Below are 21,826 nucleotides of genomic sequence, written 5' to 3'. Positions count from 1 at the left end.
CTCCTCAGTGTGGACGCTGTGGGTGCAGACTTAAATGTCCGTAGTTCACACTAATGTAGTCCTCTTCAAAAGGGATTATATTAATGCGAACTAGGGAAATTTAAATTCATGCCCACACAGGGACAGTGTAGCACTCTAGTCCACACTGCTATTCACACCCATGTAATCTAAATTGTGGGGCAGTGTAGCCATACCCTTAGACTCTGCAACACTCAGCCCTTTCAGATGCCCTGCCACCAAGTGGAATTTACAACCCCAAGCTAGGCTCCCAGGCTTCCTATGCAATGCATAGGGAGAGTTAGATGCCTGAAAAAGAGATTCACAGAAGTCAACAAGCTGAGTGAGAAGCTGCCTAAGCTAGCCAATAGCAAATGTAGAGGGCGGAGGGTGGCCTAAACCCCACCCTCCTCAGGGAATCAGATGCCTATGTCCAGGCCACATCATGGGTCAGTGCTCCAGCCACTGGGGTATTAAGTAAAAAGGAGGCACCAACACCACCAGGTGGAGCCCTGTAGGTGCAATAGGCAAGGGGAGACCCTACTTTGTGAATCCCATCGGGGTTAGGTGTGAGTTAGGCGTGAGCTGCTTGGTAGTGTCAGAACTGAGGCGGCGGTGCGCATGCCTAATAGCAGAAATTTACGTACCTAGGGGACTTTACAGTGGAAACTTAGAGGCCTACAGAGTTAGATTGCAGCAGAGCAGGGGGTTTTGTGAATGCCGATGACCCCTAACTGTTGGACTTAGGTGCGTAAGGAGGCAGTTAGGTTCCGGAGTCCCACTTGTGACTCCTGCCCCTGCTTACTTCAATAGGAACAAATGGTCACTTCATTGTTTTCATATGTTAAGTTCTTATTCTACTACGATTTAAGCACATGCTTAACTTTATACACTGTGAGTAGTCCTATTGACTTTACAGGCTTTTTTCCATGCAATGACTGGTTCCGTTGAAGTCAAGTTAAGCATATTTATGTGCAAGTCTTTTCAGATTGGGGCTGGAGTGTGTAAACTTGGATTCAAAAGTTCATAATGAACTTCAGAAAAAAATCAAAACATTTTATTACTGAATGTGACTGGAAATGTTATCATTTTTTAAAACCTATTTGAGTCAAGAATATTTTACACTAAATGAGTTTCAGTTGTGAGAATAGAGGGAAAAGAAAAAATATCTCTTACAAAAAGACACAAATGAAGTTGAATGCAGTTACTGAAGAGTTGCAAATGGAGTCTTTTCAACAACAGAATAAAGGCCAATTATTGCAAATACGTATTTTGACCAGTTTGCTTTTATCTCTCAAGCAAAACATCCCCCACAATTGCTGTGGGGTTTGTATTTTAGTCAGTGAGGTTTGGATGCCTGTGTGAAAATATAAATGTTAAGGAAAGTTATGATTGGAGTTGGACAACAAACATGAAAAAACAAATTGGGACGGTCTATTAAAATCAGATGTTGCCTCTATTTTTTTCTTATTGAACGTGCTTGTTCCCAGAGAGAGAAAGAGAGTGAATATAAGCAGACGAGTAGAGCTGAAAATTTATACTGTTTTGACTATGTGAGATTTTCCATGTATTTGGTTTAGAGTTCAGGATATGTTCTTTGGGCCCTTTAATTGTCATTGCTTACAATGCATTCTCATAAAATGTCTGTATAGTTTGTGTAGACATAGGTAGCAAACTAATCTATTCTGTTAAGACATTTAAAAATCACACAAGAGCTAAATGTATGCGTTATTACCATTAATTCAAAATGTACTGTACATTTTTTAGTTTAAAGTTTCTATTTCAAGTAATCTATTGAATAAAGCAGTTTCTGTCTTCAAATTTAATATTTTAGCAATTCATAGAATGATTCTACTTATACACTTGAGTAACCATTACACAGATTTTCATCTGATAAAGATTGTATCTTTTGGCCTTAGAAAACACAAAATATATTCTGAAGCTGTGAAAGTGTGGTGTGGTTTTTTTTCTTTTTTTGTGTGTGTGCACAGTTCTAGAGTTTGGTTTAAGTACAATGCTAAGTTTTTAATGTATAGCAAAACAACCAGTGACCCACATCCTACAAGATACTGAGTGTTTTCAGTGCTTACTGAAGTCAGTTGAAGCACTGATAGTGTTTAAGTAACTTAACAGGATTAAGCCCTAATTTTGCCATCCTCTGTCTAGTAAAACTAAATTTAAAATCAAAATGCTAGTAACAATTGCACACTTCTTAAAAATGGCGTATTCAGCATGTGTTTTTACAAAATCTTCTGATCCTATTTTGAACTGGTCATTTTTAAGAACAGTATTGCAAAATGTTCTTTATTGACCTAAGTTAAATACCCCCAAACCTCAGCACACCTTTGTATTATAAAATAGGGAAAAAATGAAAATGATCAGATGCAGAATGTATTTTAAAAGTTGTAGTATTTAAAATGTGAACTGAGAGTAATAAAAATCAACATCGGTGAGATAATTTTTGAACCTTGTACAATATATAAAAATACATATACTTAATAAAGTAAAATTATAAAATGAATGTTTCATTCCAAAATAAACTTTCTTTCTTATTGTATGAGAGAGTGCTTTTAAAATGTCTTTTGTTTTTTTATCATTTTGATACTGTGTAAAATGAAATGTTTTTTGCTATAAAACTGGCAATAGTATATTAGATGTTGCATCTTAATACAAATGATAAATAATCAGATTTTTTTTTTTATCACTACTGAATACTGTCTGAACTATGTCAAGTCTCCATAATGTCTTTGCAATGGTTAATATAAATTTTGCAGGCATGCGTTCAAATTTTATTTTTTGGCTTTCCCCAAACAGAAAATATTTGAACGTTCACTAGCTATATGGAGAAATACATAATAAACACTTTACGAGTACATTTTTTTTAGTGTTTAAAGTTTCATGCCTTATTTACTTTGAAGGAGACCACAATGGAAGAAAGGAATGTGATTTAAGATAATCCATAACCATACTTCAGAATTCGAACTTGGAATTTGAATAATTTTGTTGGCAGAGGTCCTTGTACTCCATATTGTGTCCTCATATGTAGAACGAAAAACTGACTTTTGGAACATCCACATATATATTTTTACGGGGATTACTTTTTTCATAGTCAAACTGCATTGGGCTTGGTTTTTGTGTTTTATTTTTTAAAATAAAACTTGTTTTGTAACTTTTATTTCTGTCATAGTTAGGAGAAATATTGTTATAGAACAAACATCTGTGATATAATATGTAAATTACATTATTAATAAGGTAATTCTGAATTATGCTCTACCTTTAGACTTTCCCTATGGATTGTTGTTGTAGTTGTAACCCATTTGCTGATGTAAAGCAGAAACCAAACAAGGTAACAATTTTCATGAGATTAGAGGTAGCCAGGCTGACTGTCTCCTGGCTTTCTGCTACCCCATTTAAGCGCAGGGCCACCCTTGTCCCATTGTTTAGATATTACTTGCTCTTTTGGGTTTCAGATTACAAGAGCAATTGATCTGTATGACCTATTTTAGGAACTTCAACTTGCAGGGGAAACCTAAACCAAATGTATATTCTCAAGAAACAAATCAACTGAAAACTGGGCAGTTGTCATTTTGATGTAATGTACTTTTTTCAGGAAATTCATATAGGACAGCACCACATGATGGACTAGAAATAAACAGCCACCAAAAACTATTAGAATGGTGTGAATCCAGTATTATTTCAACCAGGAAATTCAGAATTGAAGTTGAACATTTGGGTTTAATCTTCATCATATGCAGCATATATAGTATGTTATATCGGATACTGACCTCAGGTTCCTGAAATGTATAGCTAGAAGTCCTGGAAACGAGTTTGAGAGTCAGCTCCAAATCTCAGCTTTTAAATTGTAAATTTGTGTATTATACGTGCATTTCCTGAAGTGCCTCATAGTAGAGCTTCTGTCTGCTCATCTTAAACCTCCCTTCTTAACTTTCATGCCTTACGAGGTGCCAGTGTCTGAACCAAGGGATCCTGCAGAGCCCATGTGCACCTTTTGTATGCTTTTCACCACACAGCCGAAAAGGCTTTGTACTCAGATACACTTCAGCATTTCTGAGCTGCTCACTTCATCAACTTAAAAAAAAATCTCCATGCAAAATGTACAGTTTGTGTTTAGTCCTCGATCCTGCAAAGACTTACACATGCGGACAGGGGCATGCGCGGGGATTTAAATGTGACTGCTTTGGGGGAAGGGCACTTTAAACACCGCCCCCACAGTGTCTCCGGGCTCTGCTGCCTCTCCCACCCCACTGGTTCTTGCTGCCTCCCTGGGCTCCCCACCCATCCCCCACAGCTCTCCACTGCCTCTCCTTGCCCCCATTGTCCCGGGCTCCAAACAGTTACTGGAGGCTGTGGGCAAGGAAGGGGGCTTAGTAGGGTTGCCAATTTAGATTGGACGTATTCCTGGAGATTTCATCTCATGATATAAGCTTTAATTAAAAATTCATCTTTAATTCCTGGAGACTCCATGACAATCCTGGAGGGCTGGCAACCCTAGGGTTCAGCTGGCTTCCTGGGCCCCCTCTCGCAGGCATGTCTCCAGCTCCACTCAGCCCGACTTCCACCCTGGCAGTAAGGGGGGAGGAGGAGCTCGGGGGAGGGAACCCCGGGGCGGGGGCCAGGGCAGAAGATGCGGATGGTGGCGGAGATGATTATTGGGGGGCATGTGCCCCTGCTTCCCCCCCCCTGCGCATGCCCCTGCGAGCAGACTCAGTGGGGCTACCATGTTTAATCACACGTGTAGCTTTTTGGCAGGATCTGGGCTTTAGGGCTATGAACCGTTGAAAGTGGCACTCTATGAAATCAATATCCGTTCTCACTGGAAGACTTTTCAGTGAGAGCTATTAGCTATATCCACACCAAATGTCCTCTAGTTCTAACTGTTCCTGCTGTTTAGCAGTTTTTTAAAAATGAAATAAAACACGAGAATTTTTTTTAATTATGGAAAAAGTTCATTGGTTTTAACTCCCCTTGTACTCTTAAATTTTGAATAGGTTTTGCTCCAAATTCCAAGAAAAATTCACCTTTGAATAGAGGCCAGACTTGAAAAATTTCAGCCAACAAGGTGAAAGTTTTGGAAGATTAGGTTACAGGGTTTTATAATGGAAGCAGGTATGCAACCTTAATTGTAGCTGTTGCTACATCTCCCACTTCTACAGAGGCTGTAGCTTTTCATGTTTGAGCCATGCAGTGTCTGTATATCTTCTGACTGCTTTTTGAAAGTCACAAGTCCTTCTAAAATATGTTCTGTTGACAGGCAATGGATGTGTTTGAACTAAAAAAATTCCACTGTAGAAAACAAAATAAAAATAACAACAAAAAGTTTTAGAAATGTTTTTTTTTTTTTTTTTTTTAATCTTACATTGTTTGCTTACTTAGCAAGAGGGGTAGTGGTAAATGCAAAGAAGCTTATGTGAATCTTTACATGGGAACTATTGGGTGCTCAAAACCATTGAAAATCAGGACTGTTGTTTAGGTGTCTATATATGGAGCTAGGAGCTTAACTTTTAGGATTTCTTTAAAAAAAAAAAACACCTTTGGCTTTAGATTTTAACTTCTGTCCATAATCAGCGTTGATACTGCTGTCAGTTAAGTTGAAAAGCGGTACGTTACATATACAGGTCTGTCGCATTTAACATGCGCAATTTCAACTTTACACGGTCGGCAAAAACAAAAAAAAGAGAAAAACAACAATTTTAATACTATACCTGTAGTGCGGGCGATTTCGCCCGCCATTGAACTCAATGGGATTTTGGCTATATGCGGTTTTCGCTTTATGCGCTAACCGCGGAACGGAACCCCCGCGTAAGATGAGACAGACCTGTATGTTACAGAAGACTTATGTAAAAGCTGTTCTGTAGTGCATCACTGTAAGGTATTTTTAAGTATTTTTTTTACAAACTGCATCTCAAAAAGTTTTAAAGTTAACGTATCGTTATAAAGTTTAACAAACTTTTCAACTTCATATGGCAGGAAATAGTGTTTTATTGTTCAGATGGAAGTGTAAACTTGACAAAATGCTACATTTGTTCAGTGAAAATAATTATTCAGTACTGCAGAATTTTCCCTATAATATGTCATGGAAATATTCCAATCACTTTAATCGTAAAAAATGCTGCTGCTTCTTGCAATGTTAAATTTATGCAAATTGGAGCCTACAGTTTCATGAGTGATTGTTGCAAGTAGAACAGAAATCTTGTATATATTGCTGAGATATGAAAATGACTCAAGTCAAGTTGTTTAGGCCTGATTTGTATGTGCCTTTTGAAAGTGTTTCTTAGCAAATGTTCTCCTGTTTATATCTCTTTTCATTTATTAAAAGTATCCCACTTTGAAAAATACAAAAATAAAAATGCATGTACCACTGCTATTCAAATATAAATAAAGTTGTGCATGCCACCTGTGATAGCAGATGGCAACCGTTCACAGCTTCCTTTCTGCTGGACTTGCACTAAATGCAACATTTGTTCTCATATTCGTTCTCATTTTTAATAACAACTAGATTCATTATTTTTTAAAAACTAAATATGTGTGCATTCAAGATGCTGTCTAAATGAAGATACAACGTTTAAAGTACATACAGCTTGGGACCAAAAGTTTAAAAAAAAAAAGCCATATTAAAACTACAAATGTGAATGTACTGTACAGAGAATCTTTGATACTGGCATGACACTGAAACTTTCTGTTGCCATCTAGTGGATGATGTATGTATCACATTACAGCATTTTCACTTAACTCTTGTCTAGAGAATCAAGACTCAATCATTTTCTCTCTAATAGGATTACACTAGAGAATTTTTAAGTATTACTGTGATTTGGGTGCTTAGTTTTGTGGTGTTTTAAGATTAGACTGGGTTGAAATTTGTGTTACAAGTTCTCATCGGAAGTTATTTTTCTTTATAGATATTAGAAATGCTTAATCGTATTCTGTTTGTGTATTTGGTTTTTTTTTAATCTAGCCCCAACCATAGCAGGATAAAAAAGCTAAATTTAAATTTAAAAATGTAATTTGCAAGGTGCGAGCCTGCTGCAGAATTTTATTACTCTAGTACCCTACTTAAATTGTTGATTTGATAATGTCCTGTATGTTTGGTAATGACTGATTTAGAGACTTCCTCTCTCAAGTAATAGTGCAGTAGGTACACAGCTGATAGAGGAGGTAGCATCACAGCATCTTCAGTGAGGGGCCCTCAACTCTGTAACTCTGTTGCCCCCTTGTTGGTCCAACGGAGCCTACATTTGTTGAATGCCATGACTAACTTCCCAGATATTTCCTGAAGGGCAGGACAAGATTAAGTCATTGGCACTACATTTTCATGTCTAGGGCTGCAGCTTCTGGAGTCTTGTGATATTGGAATCTGAGCTTTCATTAATAGTTTCTTAACTCTCAGAATGGCAAAGAAAAGCTTGAAAATGTGACATTAGTGTAACTGGTGTAGTAATGTCTATCTGGCCAAGTCTACACTACAGGGACTAGTGCATTATAGCTATGGCATCATAGTTGTGCCGGCATAACCCTGTAACGTAGATGCAGCCTACAGCTATGTAAAGGGTTTTTACGTTGCGGTAGGAACACCACTTCCCGAGTGATGGCAGCTGAGTGGATGGAAGCATACTTTCGTCAACCTACCTGTGTCTACCCCAGGGGTGGGGTCATCATAGTTACTCTCATAAGTGTGGATTTTTCAACCCCTGGAGCTCCATAGCTATGTTGTCCTAATCTTTAAGAGTAGCCCAGGCCTGAATCTGCTGTCCGCAAGAAACAATAACTCTCAGAGTTGTAAATTATTTTGTGCATCTCAGTGAGGTGTTAACTACACCTGTAATTAGTGGGGGTCCCACCACTAATGCTACAATAGGGGACTCTGTGTGTAGCAGGAGGATAAGAGTGCAATGGGCCCTGCCCACCTACCGAAGCTGATGCATCCCAGCTGCTGTGATATGTCCTATGGGAACCCCCTCGGCTGCCACTCCCTACCTCTCCAATGGGTGAAGAAAGCTCCTACTGCTATTCCTGGAGGAGTAGCAGTGTGTGGATGAACAAATTATAGTGAATATTAAGTAGGCTGAAGGGGAGTGGGCTTATGGAGTTTTCATGGGTATTTTTCTATGGAATTCTTTGTGATATAAAATAAACACAGTACATAAAGCATTGGCTAGGTGTTTGAAAAATTAAGTAAATTGTCTAGTCCCTTCTAGTGAAACTTTTTCTTTTCACAGTGACCTATCTGGGTCAACGTAAGCCTATGGCAATGACAAGCTGAACAAATGTCAATAGAACATTGCGGAGGCAAGTGAGAAAAGGCAAAAAGAAACAGCATCAGTACAAGGCCACAGAGAATGCCATTAGGATTTAAGGAAAGGGGGAAAAACTCTTTTCTGGTGCAAGTCCTGGGAGATAAAAGCCTGATGTGAGTGGAGGCATAATGATATCAGTCTGAGTCCAAATTCATGGAAATAATGTTACAAATGGAGGAGAGGCAAAGTAGTGTCAGTGCAATTAAAAATGTGAGACGAGAATTTCAACACAGAATACTTTGCATGCAAACGGCTGAAATACTTCTCTTACTACAGCTTTCTTGCTTGTCATCTAGACTTCTGTTTATGTGAACCGTTCCTAACTAAAGTTTGGAAGGACACTTTCATCACACAGTAATGTTGGCCAATGAGAGAGATTTATATATTTGTGCTAATCTGCCCCTTTTTGGCTTTACTTTTTATTTTTACATGTTAATTTAAATGTGAAATATGTCACTATTTTACATTTCTACTTTGTTTTCTGAAATAATTTCTTGCTGCCTATTCAATAATGTTTTTCTGTGCAGACACCATATAGAAATACTAATTTGGGAATATATTTGGTTTTTATATTTTGTTCTAATTTTATATACATAAAATACATGTCACACCACATGGAGTGGGAGGCAAGGAAAAGAGAAACATGCAGAAAACAAATTCAAATAAAGATGAGAAGAAAACCACCTGACAATCCCACACATTTGTAGAAAAGTTTGCCTGGTTCCCCTTTGGGCCCTATTCTCCAAGTTACTTCTCCAGCTTACTTCTCCGTTTACAACTCATTTTAATAATAAACAGGGTGAAGTCAGTAGCAAAAATTCCCTTTGATTTCAGTGGGGCCAGAATTTTGCTCTCTGGAAAGCCTTAGAAATTAAACCAGGGAAAATTCTTATCTGATATCATGAATTGTAAGAAAGGGCAATTGGAGAAGGAAGGGGATAGAGAGCGTAATGTTTTTTTTAAAAAAATACATGCATGTTTTTATGTGTCGTGAGGTACAACTAAATTACTTACAAAGTTATACAAATAAGCAAGCCTCCTTCCTAAACTCATGGCAGCCTGGTCTCTCTAAAGTATGTTCATATCTGATCTGTGTCTTTGGCCTCCCCCTTTATCGTCTTCCATCCACAATCATTGCAAAGGCCATCCAACCGATGTAACTCTTAGGTCTCTGCTGGACATGCCCATACCAGTGTAGCCTAGCCTCTCTCAACTTGTTTTCAATTGCAGCAACCCTTACTAAGCCCCTCACAACCCTTTCATTTCCTACTGTTTGACCATCTCAACATCTTCATTTCCTGGTGGGGCATACTGGTTCAATTTCTTGTGACTGGCGTTAGATTGTTTCTGTTCCGTACGTTAGATTGTGGTCAATTGCAGTTTTATACACTCAACCTTTCTATTGGCATATTTTTATCAAAGAGAATTGGGGTCTGCTACAACCATTTGTTCCAAAAGTTTTAGTACAGTGCCAGGCATCAGTCAAGAGGGCCACATTATCAGCAACCATTGATCCTAGGTATTTAAATTATTTCAGTCTTCTAAGCTCTCTGTCTGTAATGTTATTTTGGTGGGTCCGCCTCTGTCAGTTATCATAGCCTCAGTCTAAGTCAGGCCTGCTCAAAACTGTGTTCCCACTGTTCAGAGTTGGTTTGCACAATCTCTCAATCTTCCATACATATCAGTAGGTCATCATCAAACAACAAATTTCAAGGTAGCTCTTCATATAGTCTCACTTATCGCCTCCAAGACAGCCACAAATAAAAAAGGACTCAATACTGACCCCTGGTGCAGTACAACATTTACTAGAAATTCTCGCAGTACCCCCATTTGGTTTTCATTACAGTAGTCACTCCATCAAACATATCCTGGATAAGATGGACATATCCTTTTGGCACACACCTCTGTTGCAAACTCCACCAAAGTAATTCTCTTGGTACATGATTGTATGCCTTTTCCAAGTCTACCAAGACCATGTCCAAGTGCTGTCTGTTTTCTCTGAACTTCTCCATGAGGATTCATAGACCAAACATGGCATCAATTATATTCCTTCCCAGCATAAGTCCTTACTAACACTTCCAAATTTCAACTGTTTCATGCAGGCACTTTTCAATAATCTCCCATATTTTCATAGCTTGTGATGTTAGCTTAATTATCGCTCAGTTAACACTCAGTATATTATCTCTTTTATTTTTATTTTTTAAAATGGACACCATAAAGCTTTTACCCCATTCATCCAGTATTTTCTGTCTTTTAAAAATATCATTGAACAGACTTGTAAAATACTTGATGCCTTCTGTTCCTAGTGACTTCAGCGCATCCACCGGTACTTCATCTGATGCAGGTGCCTTTCCCTTTTTTCATTTTTCTTAGAGGAGGAAAAGGTAGTAGAGGCACTATGTAATCTATCACACCCCTTCCTTAGGTTCTCCTTATTGATCACTCAAAATAATCGTCCCAGACTTTGATTGATTCACCATTGTTTGCAATATACCATGTTCATTTTTAATATAAGCAAACCCATTCACATCCTTTTTCGTTTTCTCTCTTGCTTTAGAAAGTTTGTAAATGGCTTTTTCTCCCTCATATCCGCCTAGTCAGTTATTTAGCTCATCACAGGCAAATTTTTAGCTTTCACACTCTTTTTTTTTTTGGCTTCCATACATGCAGTCTTATCACTGCTTATGTCCACTGGCCTGACATCTTTTAAAAGTTACCTTTTTCTTCTCAACAGATTCTTTAACTTAAAGAATCCACCTCCATGTCTCCCTTTGTATTCTTTGCAACATTGGTTTAATCACTCCTAGGACTTCATGTGCCATTTCCAGCAATACTGTTTTTAGTTTGTACCAATTATCATTTTCAGGTCCCCGTGTGTAGTCAGGAAATCTATGCATTACTTCTTGTTTAAAGATTTTTTTTCATTCCCAGCTTTGTTTCCACCACTTAGACCTTTCAGATGTTTCAGAAGGCAGAAACCTCAGAAGTCCATAAGAAGAAGTCTGCTGATTCACAGTGCCCTCATTGGGTATTACCTTACAGTTCTTCTGGTTAAAAAGAGATCAATGTGAGACACTGGCATAAGTCAGAAGAGGGAAAACCACTTCATAAAAGTGTGTTTGTAATCACCATGTCCAGTGCCAGACAAATCTGTAGGACCCCTTGGGGTTTCTGGTTCCTGTGCTATGCCCTCATGAACTGTTTCATATCCAGCCTGTTCTAGTGCTTACATTTACCTCTGCTCTGATAATTATCTTCTCGTTGGGTGATATGTTTCCGATAAGGCACAACAACTCATCAAAAAACTCCTCTTTTACCTTTTGATCCTCTCCTAACTGTGGTGCATACCCATATGGAGAGTTACCTCTTCCCAACTCCGTTTAATACTTATCAGTTGGTCTGATCTTCTGATAAGTTCTGTCGCATGTTTCTGTATGGTTTCATCCAGAATAACTCCAACACCATTTCAGGAGGTTGAACTCCCTGAATAGTAGATTTTGTAACTCTCTGCCAGCATCTGAACTTTAACATTAAGTCTCTTGTACACATGTGTTTACTCTCTTCCTCTTTAAGACCGCATAAAGCTCCAAGCTTTTTCCAGTCAGCATTTCTACATTGCAACTTGCAAATTTCAGCTTACTCCCTTTAACTTTAGCAGCCCTTAGCCAATTACAACAGCCAAGCAAGGCTGTTGCACTGTCCTTGCAGGGAGTGCCCTAACTCTGAGGTACACTTGTCACAGACATCAGTGCTCATGAGCATATCTAATGGACAAGCTTTACAGGTTGGCTGTCCATCGCTGATAACCTAAAATGTAAAGCTTTGACATCAGAGTTTCCCTTCTAAGTGAGCTGCCTACAGAGACTACTGGAGCCCACCTGCTCCAACAAGATTTATTTTATGGTGGTCTTTACTCACCTTGACATCCTCCTCATTGGGCATTTTTTAGAAGTAGCCATGCCACCAGCTACCCCATCATGCACTGATGTTTATTTTCAACCAAATGTCATAATTCTGTATTTGTGACAGCATAATTTGCTGTACACTGAATAATTAATACCTTTTTTTTAACATACCTCAGAGAGATTTTTGGTTCTCCTTTGAAAACTTCCTTTGTTCTACATAGTCATTGTATTCATGTACATTTTTTTTTTTTTTAAGATACTGAACCATATTTGAGGCTCAGGGAATCACATTGGGGATCTCACTCCTTAGGCTAAGTAGGGCTGTATTTCTGAGGCTTCTTCCTTTCTCTATGCTAAATTGCATCTTGTATGGTACCAGCCCCTTTAAACCCAGACTTAAAAGTTGTTAAAAGGCATTGAAGCCTCATAAAAGGTGGTTCATTGTTCCATTTAAATGATCTTTTGGAAAGTGTAAAGATAATATAGAGGAAAACGTATGGACTAATGACAGGAGGAGTTGAGGTGGGTGGGGGAAAAAATGAAGAGCTGGGTAGAAAAACAGCTTCCCCTCTGCATGCACATGCACTCGGATATGTTCAAATTCTGCAAGTGATTATCAAATGCTTGTGAGGAGTTACTTGATAGGCTTAACTTTTTTTGGTTGAGGTGAAGCAGGGATTAGTCAGTCTGGATAATAAAGCAGTCACTGCAAAAATAGAAAGGTGAAAATATTCAGATAAATAATATTGATCAGTTTGCTTCCTTGGACATGGGTAATATAGCTGCCATGAGGTTAGTTCTTATAATTGAAGTCAAATGTTTGGGTCAAGTTTTCTGTTTTATAAAGCACATACGTATATTTGATATTTTCTTTTTGTAAAAATCTTTTTTTAAATGAACCTATTTTCTAAAATGTGCGCTTGATCCTTGCCTGCCAACATTCAGTTACATTTAGTGCTTTTTTCTTCTCAAGCTGGGCCCTCATTTAAACTTACCTCACTTAGATTATTTTTATGCTTTGGCTACATGCATAATAGAAATGAGAATCTTATTGCAAAAGGGAATCTGTATAAATAACTTAGATATCTGTGTAACCTTTATAATTATAGTCTCAAATTACATAATAGGTAGTAGTTTAGTTTATAGTTCAAGTGCACAGGACATACTGATATTTGTACATTTAAAATGGAACAGAAAATAGAAATATGTTAAAAATCCATTTTAGCTGATTGTGAAGTTAACATTTATACTTTACTTTCCTATTTAGATTACTAATATTGGGAAACTGAAGGATTTTCTTCTGCAACACAGAAAGGATTACATTAATGCTTACAGGTAAGTGCGTATTGTGTTTAAATAGTCTCTATGTTTTAAAACTTGATTTTCAAATTTATAAAATGAGCCCATTAAAATTCTGTGAGCACACTGACATGATTTAAAACCAAAAATACAGTTTGCTGACCAGTTTCATACCTGATCATACATCATTCAGGATAAGCAAGACCTGTTGCCTACTACTAAGGCTATGTCTACAAAGCAGCTGAGAGATATACAGGCACTAGCTGCTCAAGCTAGTGCACTAAAAATAGCAGTGTGACCATGACAGTACAGGTAGCAACTCAGGCTAGCTGCCTAAGTATAACATTGCCTACGATCCTAGGTACCTTCTGAGTCGGCTAACTTGAGCCACTGCCCATGCTGTCCCAGCCACACTGCTATTTTAGAACACTAGTTCATGCAGAGCTAGCATGTGTACCTCTACTCGAGCTGGGAATTGCACCTCCCAGTTGTGCTGTGGATATGCCTTAAATGGTCAGTGGAAAGCCTGAGCAGATAGATGATGAATGGCATGAGATAAGGCTTTTCAAACTCTGGGAAGTGAATTCCAGAACTGAGGAACCTCATTGAGAACACCATATTGGAATACCACTAGCTCTGAATTTCTTTGCTTTCTTACATCAAAATTTTGAGGAGTTAATTCTGGGTGCTTGAACTTATGGGGAGAATATATTTGATTTTGTGACAGTAAAAGCATCCTCCCTTAAGTCAGTGTAGGAAACATTTGACATCCTTGAATTTATTTGCTGCCTGAGCACCTAAGGAGCAGGTGTCTTGTCTGTTTCAATCTTCTGTCCGTTTACGAGATTGGAGCTGGTAGGAAAAGCTAAGGAAAAGCACACTTAGGCTATGTCTACACTTTGAGATAGGGGTGTGATTTCCAGCTGGCGTACACATAGTCACACTAGAGCTAGCACAGGTTCAGGTGGTTTTGTACTTGGCATCGCTAAGTTGTGCCACTGCTGACTGTGCTACCACAGCTACGCTACTATTTATACTTGCTCTAGCTCTCATCAAGCTAACACAGGTATGGCAACATGAGCTGGGAATCAGACCTCTTGCTTATAATGTAGATGTAGCCTTACATCTACCATCCCAGCAAACTTAGCACTTTCGGTTTATTCATAGGTCACAGTCTAAGGCTTAAGGTTTTAATATTGGTGCAACCTGAATTTTGGAGTTCTCAATCCAAATAATCTGTAGGAAACATTTAAAAACAGTAAAATGTAATCTTTAGGGACACTTTGTGATACCTGTCAACCTCAATAAGTGTACTGATATATATTTACACACTGTGAACAACATTCCACTTAATGGAAAACTGGTATGGAGAGTGTAGAGGAAAGGTCTCCAGTTTATCAACTCCACCACTGTGAGCAGATGTTTGAAAGTTCAATTTAAAATACTTGATGATTAGTCATATTATTTAGTCTTTCTTTCTGTCTTTCTTTCTTATAAAAATATGCCAATCCAGTGCCCATGGCTCTTGGCACACTCATTGTGAAGACTATAAACAATTTGAACCAATTACCTAAATTCTCCCAGAAGCCTCAAAACTAGCACTTATTCCACCTATCTAATCATTCTTCTCTTCCTCCTTCCTGCCTCCAGTCCACCGAAAAGTCAGAGAGAAAATGAACCTTGCAGCGTAACCTGAAAATCAATAATTCAGTCTTTGGCTAATTGACCAGGGAAGTATATTCAAGTGTGGAATACCCCAGATGGAAATTACCATGCCTCCAACTACTCGCATTTTAAGATGATCTTCTGTGCTGTGGTATCACATGGGGAGAAAGGTGGCCTCTGAGATTACCAGAGCCCTGCCAACAGCTTAAATTTCACCTAAAAGTGAATTGGAAGCCCACGCAGATCATAGAACACCCCTTTAACAAATGGGCCATCAAATTTTGCACCAGGTGACATTTCCAAACTGTCTTAGAGTGTAGCTCTGTATAAAGGATCATGCTAGAATTCATTCTTGAGATGACAAAAGCATATGTGGCAACGCCCATATCTGAAAAAGAAGCATACTGGTCAAGCATAAATAATAAAAACTACTCCTGGCTTCTGCTGCTATACAAACTTCCAGCATCAGCTGGAGAGCCATCAGGATTCTCCAGCTGGGAACTTGAGTAAAAGAATATGGGCAGACTTCCCCAGCTGAGGGCATTGATACCACTCTGTAGTTTCTTGTGGTGTTTTTTTCCAGCCTATCAGCATAACTGGAGTTTTATGTTGCAGCCAGCCCTATCCACTTCCTGATTCTGGCAGGACACTGAGTAAGCTAATCAGTTGCACCAGCCAAGCCAGATGAAATACAGATGTAGAAGTGAATGTCAACTGAATATTGAAGACCTTGAGTCCCAGACCATCTCTCTACCTTTCCCCCAAAGGCCTCACAGATGCATGGAAGTGATGACAAGATAGAACCCCTCCCATTAGAGAATGCTAGAAGTAGATGAGCAATCATCCAGTGCTACCCTTTGGCTCCTCTTGGTAACAAATGAACAGAGCCACTCAATAATGACTCCTTCCAACCCTGTGAGGGTCTGTGGCTGTGTCAGCAATGCCAGTTGATCAATGGTATCAAAAGGTGTCCCACGGTGAATTGCCAAATTACTGAGTGCACTTTTTCTCCACAGATACTGGTAACAAATGTTCTGTGTGCTAAAAAAAGGGAACTAAGGGTTTGATTTTCAGAAGTGCTGAGCATCCTCAACTGTATTCAAGCCAACTGTGAGCTGTGAGTGCTCTGGACTTCTGAAAATCAAGCCCATCTGTATATATTGACATACACCAAAGCCAGACAAAGAGTAACTATATCTCCAAAACAACAAACAAAACCAGTATAAAGATACTTGGTATAAAAAACTCTTGTTTTTGTAATATTGGTTGGAATAGTTAATGAACAACACTAGGTGGTGCTGTAAATTTAATACAAAAAAGGCTGTCTTATTTTGTGAAAGCCACAGTATGAATGGGTACAGTAACAGAATTTCAGTAACTGCAATGGGGGCGGGAAAAAAGCTGTCATAATAATTGGCTGTATATTGACTCTTAAATTATTTGAATATTCTGGATGCACTAACTTTTTGTGTACTGTATTTGGTTTACCTGTCTTGAAAGGGAGATTAAAAGTGAAGTGATGGATGGAGTGAAAAGTAGTCTACTTTCACTTCAGATTTTAAAAATATTGCCGTATGCTTTTTGGAAATGCTCTTTTGTAATCTCTTACAGCAGTAATCCTCAATGTTTCTCCACAGATGCTAGCAGCAATAGAGTCTGTATTTAAAGTGGAAACCTAAAATATACAGTATTGTCAAATGTTTAAAGTAGGTTGCTAAATTGTCATGAGCTCATTATGTTCATGAAAAATAATTTCTAATAGATCTCAGTTTCCCATGAATACATGCCAAGGAGTAGAATAATCTGCTCTCATGACGTAAATGATAATATATCTCAGTGAAAGCATATAAAATTGTAAAAGATCTGGTGTTCTGTAACCAAAAAAATCCATCTGCTTTCCTTCCTAATTTATTGGTTTTGCTTCTCCTAACAGTCATATTATTTTAGTAATGTCTCTATGGGTGCTTCACTTCAGGTGCATATGCACTTCTTGAGCTCTTCATTGGAGAGTTTTCCGTCAGCAGTGCCCGTTCGGCATGCACTGATGCCAGACACCGAATCTATATATGGATGCGCAAGCAAACTGCCTTCAATTCCTTCTCAAGCACCTCAGCCTGAGATAGAGCTCTAGCATGCCCACCTTGAGTGTGCCTCAGCTATTTTGTATACTTGTTGCTTGTTAAGTTGACAAACAGTGGCTATACTGCACACCTTTTAGCGGCACAGCTGTAGCGGCACAGCCGTGTTACTAAAGCTGCGTAGATGTAGCCTTAGTTGTCACTCAGCTTTCCTTTTGATCTTTGTTTTTTAAACTACAGCCACCCTCTGGCTTTACCTTTGTGACACTGCGCCCCCTATTCTTCATATTCATATCATATTGTTATGATACGAATATGGCATAACTAAGATGTGTTCTATGCAAGATGGGACATATGAGGTATCATTGGAAAGGTTATGATTTACTGAATATGATTATCCTATTTGTATGCATGTATCATTTCTGTATCTGTAGTTAGGAATATTGACTATGTAACAATTACAAGTGGGCTTACACTTGGGGAATGCCCACTAGACCGAATGCAATGGATAGGCCATTAGAGAGAACAATAGGACTTCGAAGATGCTAATCTCCCACCTTCCTGAGAAGCTTCCTGGGATGCTGCTTTGACACAGCAGGGTCATCTGATTGTCACCTGGTACTGAACTCCATCTTGAACTACTAGTATTTTTCCACTAATACGAGGTGGGGATCAAACTGGGAAACAAAGGATTCCCGCCATATGTAAATCCTATAAGGCAGGGAAGTGAGTTAATCAAGATTCATTTTTCACTGAATCCCCGCCCAGGATGACTGCTGGAAACATCTAGGAAACAAAGACAAAAGGGGTGAGGGAGACTGAGCCCAGGCTGGAAAAGGTGTCTGGCCTGTGAAAGGAATATCTGGAGTTTTAAGCTGCAAAAAAGAGCAAAACAACATTTAGGGTGAAAAATTATTACTTGTAACCAGTTTCCTTAGTGTATTAAGCTTAGTTTGTGTGTTTGTTTTATTTGCTGGGTAATCTGCTTTGATCTGTTTGCTATCCCTTATAATCACTTAAAGTCTATCGTTTGTAGTTAATAAACTTGTTTTTGTTTTCTCTAAACCAGTTTGTAAAATTTGTAACTGGGGGGCAAAAAGCTGTGCATATCTTCCTCCATGTTGAGGGAGGAGGCAAATTTCAATTAGCTTACACTGTACAGTTCTCTGTGCAGTGCAAGACAATACAATTTTGGCCCCTGTACCCCATCTCTGCAGAGTGTGGGAGGGGGACATGGTTCAGGAGGAGAGCTTTCAGTTAGTTTTTTGACTGGTCTATGCATTTCATAATTTTTATTTCTCTCTTACACTTAAATTTAATTCTTTGAGTAGTGAGTTCTAAAATGCCTAACTTGTCCTGGCTGGAGTAATTATCCCTATTGGTAACTTTTTAAAAATATATAGTCTATCTAGGTTTTTTGTTTCTACTGGTGGCGCACATCTGCACATTACCTTGGTGCACATAACAAAATTTATTCCGCACATGGGTGGAAAAAATTAGAGGGAACATTGGTTTACACTCCAGAGGGGGTGTGCACTTGAGTCCTGGGCAGTTCCTTAGCTGAAAGACTCCCAAGGCAGTATTGATTTCAGTGTCTGTGTCTTTCTGCAGCTGGGTGTGTCCCTACCTGTGTGTGTACTAGAAGAGGCTTGAGGGCCGGGCCCAGCAGGACAGGGTGAGGGAGCCCCGACTGATGGAACAGGCTGGCTCAGTGGTACCCCAGTATATCAGGTGGCACCCCAGAGCGGGGGGGGAGGGGGGCGGGGAGTAACCCATCACAATCCTCCTTTTGGGGAGGGTAAAATTTGGCAGTTAGTTATGGCCTTAAATAAATTAGCTAATATAATATTTGTTAGGTGCTATCAAGCTGTTCTGAAGTATTGTTTAATATTAGTCTTTTAAGTGCTTGTTAATATCTGGTTTGTCGTTGTTTCAAGGATTTGCTCATTAATAATTTGTTTCCTGGTTGGATACTAAATTTCTGACTGCTGTTCAGAGAACATGTTCTGTTAGTTGTAGTTACTTGTGGCATTGCATATATTTTAATGGAAGTAAAAAAATGAACGCCAGACTTTCCTAAAGCAGAGTTTACTCAAATTGTAAACACATTTATTTTTAAAGCTTATTGATAGTTACAAAGGGTGTTTACACCTATGATCAATACAGATAATATCAGAAGGTTAAATATTGATTCCTGTCACATGTCAAAAAACCACCATTGTTAAACTGACTTTTATAGATTCTTTCCTGTACACTGGAATTCAGTTAATTTGCCGTTATAATATATGTCACTGGTGAGCAACACTAAAAAAAATCTTTCCCTGACTTCATACAGACTTTAGGCCTGAATCTCCTCTCACACCAGTCTTAAGCTGTGTGACTCCATTGATTACAATGGAGCTATGGCATAAGTGAGAAGAGAAATCTGCCCTTTCATGTTTTAGCCTTGTAGAAATTGGTACATAGCTATTCCTTTGGGCCCTATCCAGCCCCCAACTGCTTTCATGGTTGCAGAGCTGCTGGGAGTTAGGGTGACCAGATGTTCCGATTTTATAGGGACAGTCCCAATATTCGGGGCTTTGTATTATATAGGCGGCTATTACCCTCCATTGCATCACGATTTTTCACACTTGCTATCTGGTCGCCCTAGCTGGGGGATTCTTGGACTCAGAATATGCTCCATATTCTGTAGGGTTGTGCTATATCTTTTCATGCTTCTGCATATGTCTAGATAGTGGAGACCCAACAGAGCTCTTTTCCATCTTTGCTTGGCAAAGAGATAGTGATCATTTCTCTCAGATGCAGACCCAGTCATAGTTTCCATGCCTTTGTCACCTCCAGTGGATTACTGCTATGCACTCTGGCCATCTATCCTTCCCTTCCTTCATCTCACAGTCTGTCCTGCATCCATCACTTTACCTTTCTACCTATATGGCTCATATCGTGGTATCAGGTTCTTGTAAATCACTCAGACTAGTGCAGAATGAGGTTGCTTGCTTGCTTGCTTAATTAGTGTTTTGTGCATGGAGCATACACACCTGTGCTCTAGATACCATACAGGCTTCCAATTGTTCTTCAAGGTGTTTTGTTTTCAGTTATACAGCTCTTTGTGGTTTAGGTCCTGGATATTTTAGAGACAACTCTCTTTCAACCATTGAGAGAGAGAGAGAGAGACATTTGAGATTAAATGAGTGCTTGAGCTCATAGTTTCTAGATTTGGGCAATGGAGCAGGTCATACTCAGTGAAAAATCTACAACTCTGGAATTTGTTTCCTTCCTTGGATTGATAGAGCACCAGTCCTTTGCAGCACGTGGGCAAGTTTATATAGTTACTCAGACTTTCTCAAGGTGTGTGTTGAGTGAGGAGGATATTATTTTGGAGTTGGTGTGGGCTTGACAGTGCTTAATGTTACCTCATTATGAATTATACTGATTCTTAGATATTTGTGGCACCTTAAAGGCTAACATTTATTTGGGCATAAGCTTTTGTGGGTAAAAACCTCACTTCTTCAGATGGCGTTTTTACCCACGAAAGCTTATGCCCAAATAAATCTGTTAGTCTTTAAGGTGCCACCAGACTCCTTGTTGTTTTTGTAGATACAGACTAACACGGCTACCCCCGGATACTTAGATATTTGTACATCTAATATAGCCTGGGTATACAGACGAGCAGTATAAACTGGAAAAAATAAAATAAGCTTTCTTCTGTTAGCTAATGATCTTGGGGGGGGGGGGTTGGTTTTTTTTATTTACCAGAGACTTATATTTCATTTGTTGCCGTAACATCTATGCACCTAACAATGTTTGAAAACAAACAACAAATCAATTAACTATTTGTGAACTCAATAAAGCATGCTCCCTTTATACAGCTGAGAGTGCTCAGGTGATGTTAACCAGTATTGAAAGAAAATAAAATAGTTAATTTAGAGACTGAAAATAAAGTCTTTCTCTGGCTCCTGCACATTGCCATACATTTTTTTGGTGCCGATTAAATCACATTATCGCAGAAGGAAGTATAAGTTTGCTGTACTCGTGTACTTAAATTTGCAGGTCATCTGGGTCTACTTCAAAAATATATACCTTTCCCTTTAGGAACAGAATAGACCCTATTTACTTTCATTAGAAAGATTTATTTTCACATTTGTTTTCCACTAAGGTTATGGACTCTATTTTATATTACTATATTTTAAAAATCTAACTTATTAGTGGCATCATTCCAAAATGTTTCTACAGTATTTTGAGATACTGAAAGAGAAGTCTACATGGTTGACTGAAGATTTTTAAGCAGCGTTTTTCCTCCAGATCTTTAAGAAAATCTGTACTCAAATGATATAGCAGATCATAGAAATAACATATCTTAAAAGCTAGCAATGGCTCTTTATGAAGACCATGATGATGCATCACTTTACTAGAGCCTTGCCATTGGATAGATGGGTTGAAATGGTGGTTTACAATTGCTTGGCCAGTACAAGTACAGTCATTTAGTAGCATTGTCTGACCTGACCCTTTTGTCAAACCTGGAGGGGTATCTACCTCACCGAGGCCAGGTTGCAATGCTTATGTGATGTTT

The 21,826-nt window shown here is 38.7% G+C and overlaps 1 protein-coding gene across 1 annotated transcript in view; it reads left to right on the top strand.

Annotated features, from left to right (window-relative positions):
* STX18 (syntaxin 18) overlaps positions 1-21,826 on the top strand; it is a 99,163-nt gene that overhangs the window by 35,067 nt on the left and 42,270 nt on the right. The window contains exon 2 of the mRNA XM_026648134.1: positions 13,482-13,549. Within this exon, the coding sequence (XP_026503919.1) occupies positions 13,482-13,549 (68 nt within the window). The remainder of the gene's footprint in view (positions 1-13,481; positions 13,550-21,826) is intronic.

The sequence above is a fragment of the Terrapene carolina genome, unplaced genomic scaffold (assembly GCF_002925995.2).
Source record: "Terrapene carolina triunguis isolate 2854851 unplaced genomic scaffold, T_m_triunguis-2.0 Scaffold66, whole genome shotgun sequence".
NCBI lineage: Eukaryota > Metazoa > Chordata > Testudines > Emydidae > Terrapene > Terrapene triunguis.
The sequence above is the reverse complement of the archived record's forward strand: the minus strand, read 5'-3'. Positions and strand labels throughout refer to the sequence as shown.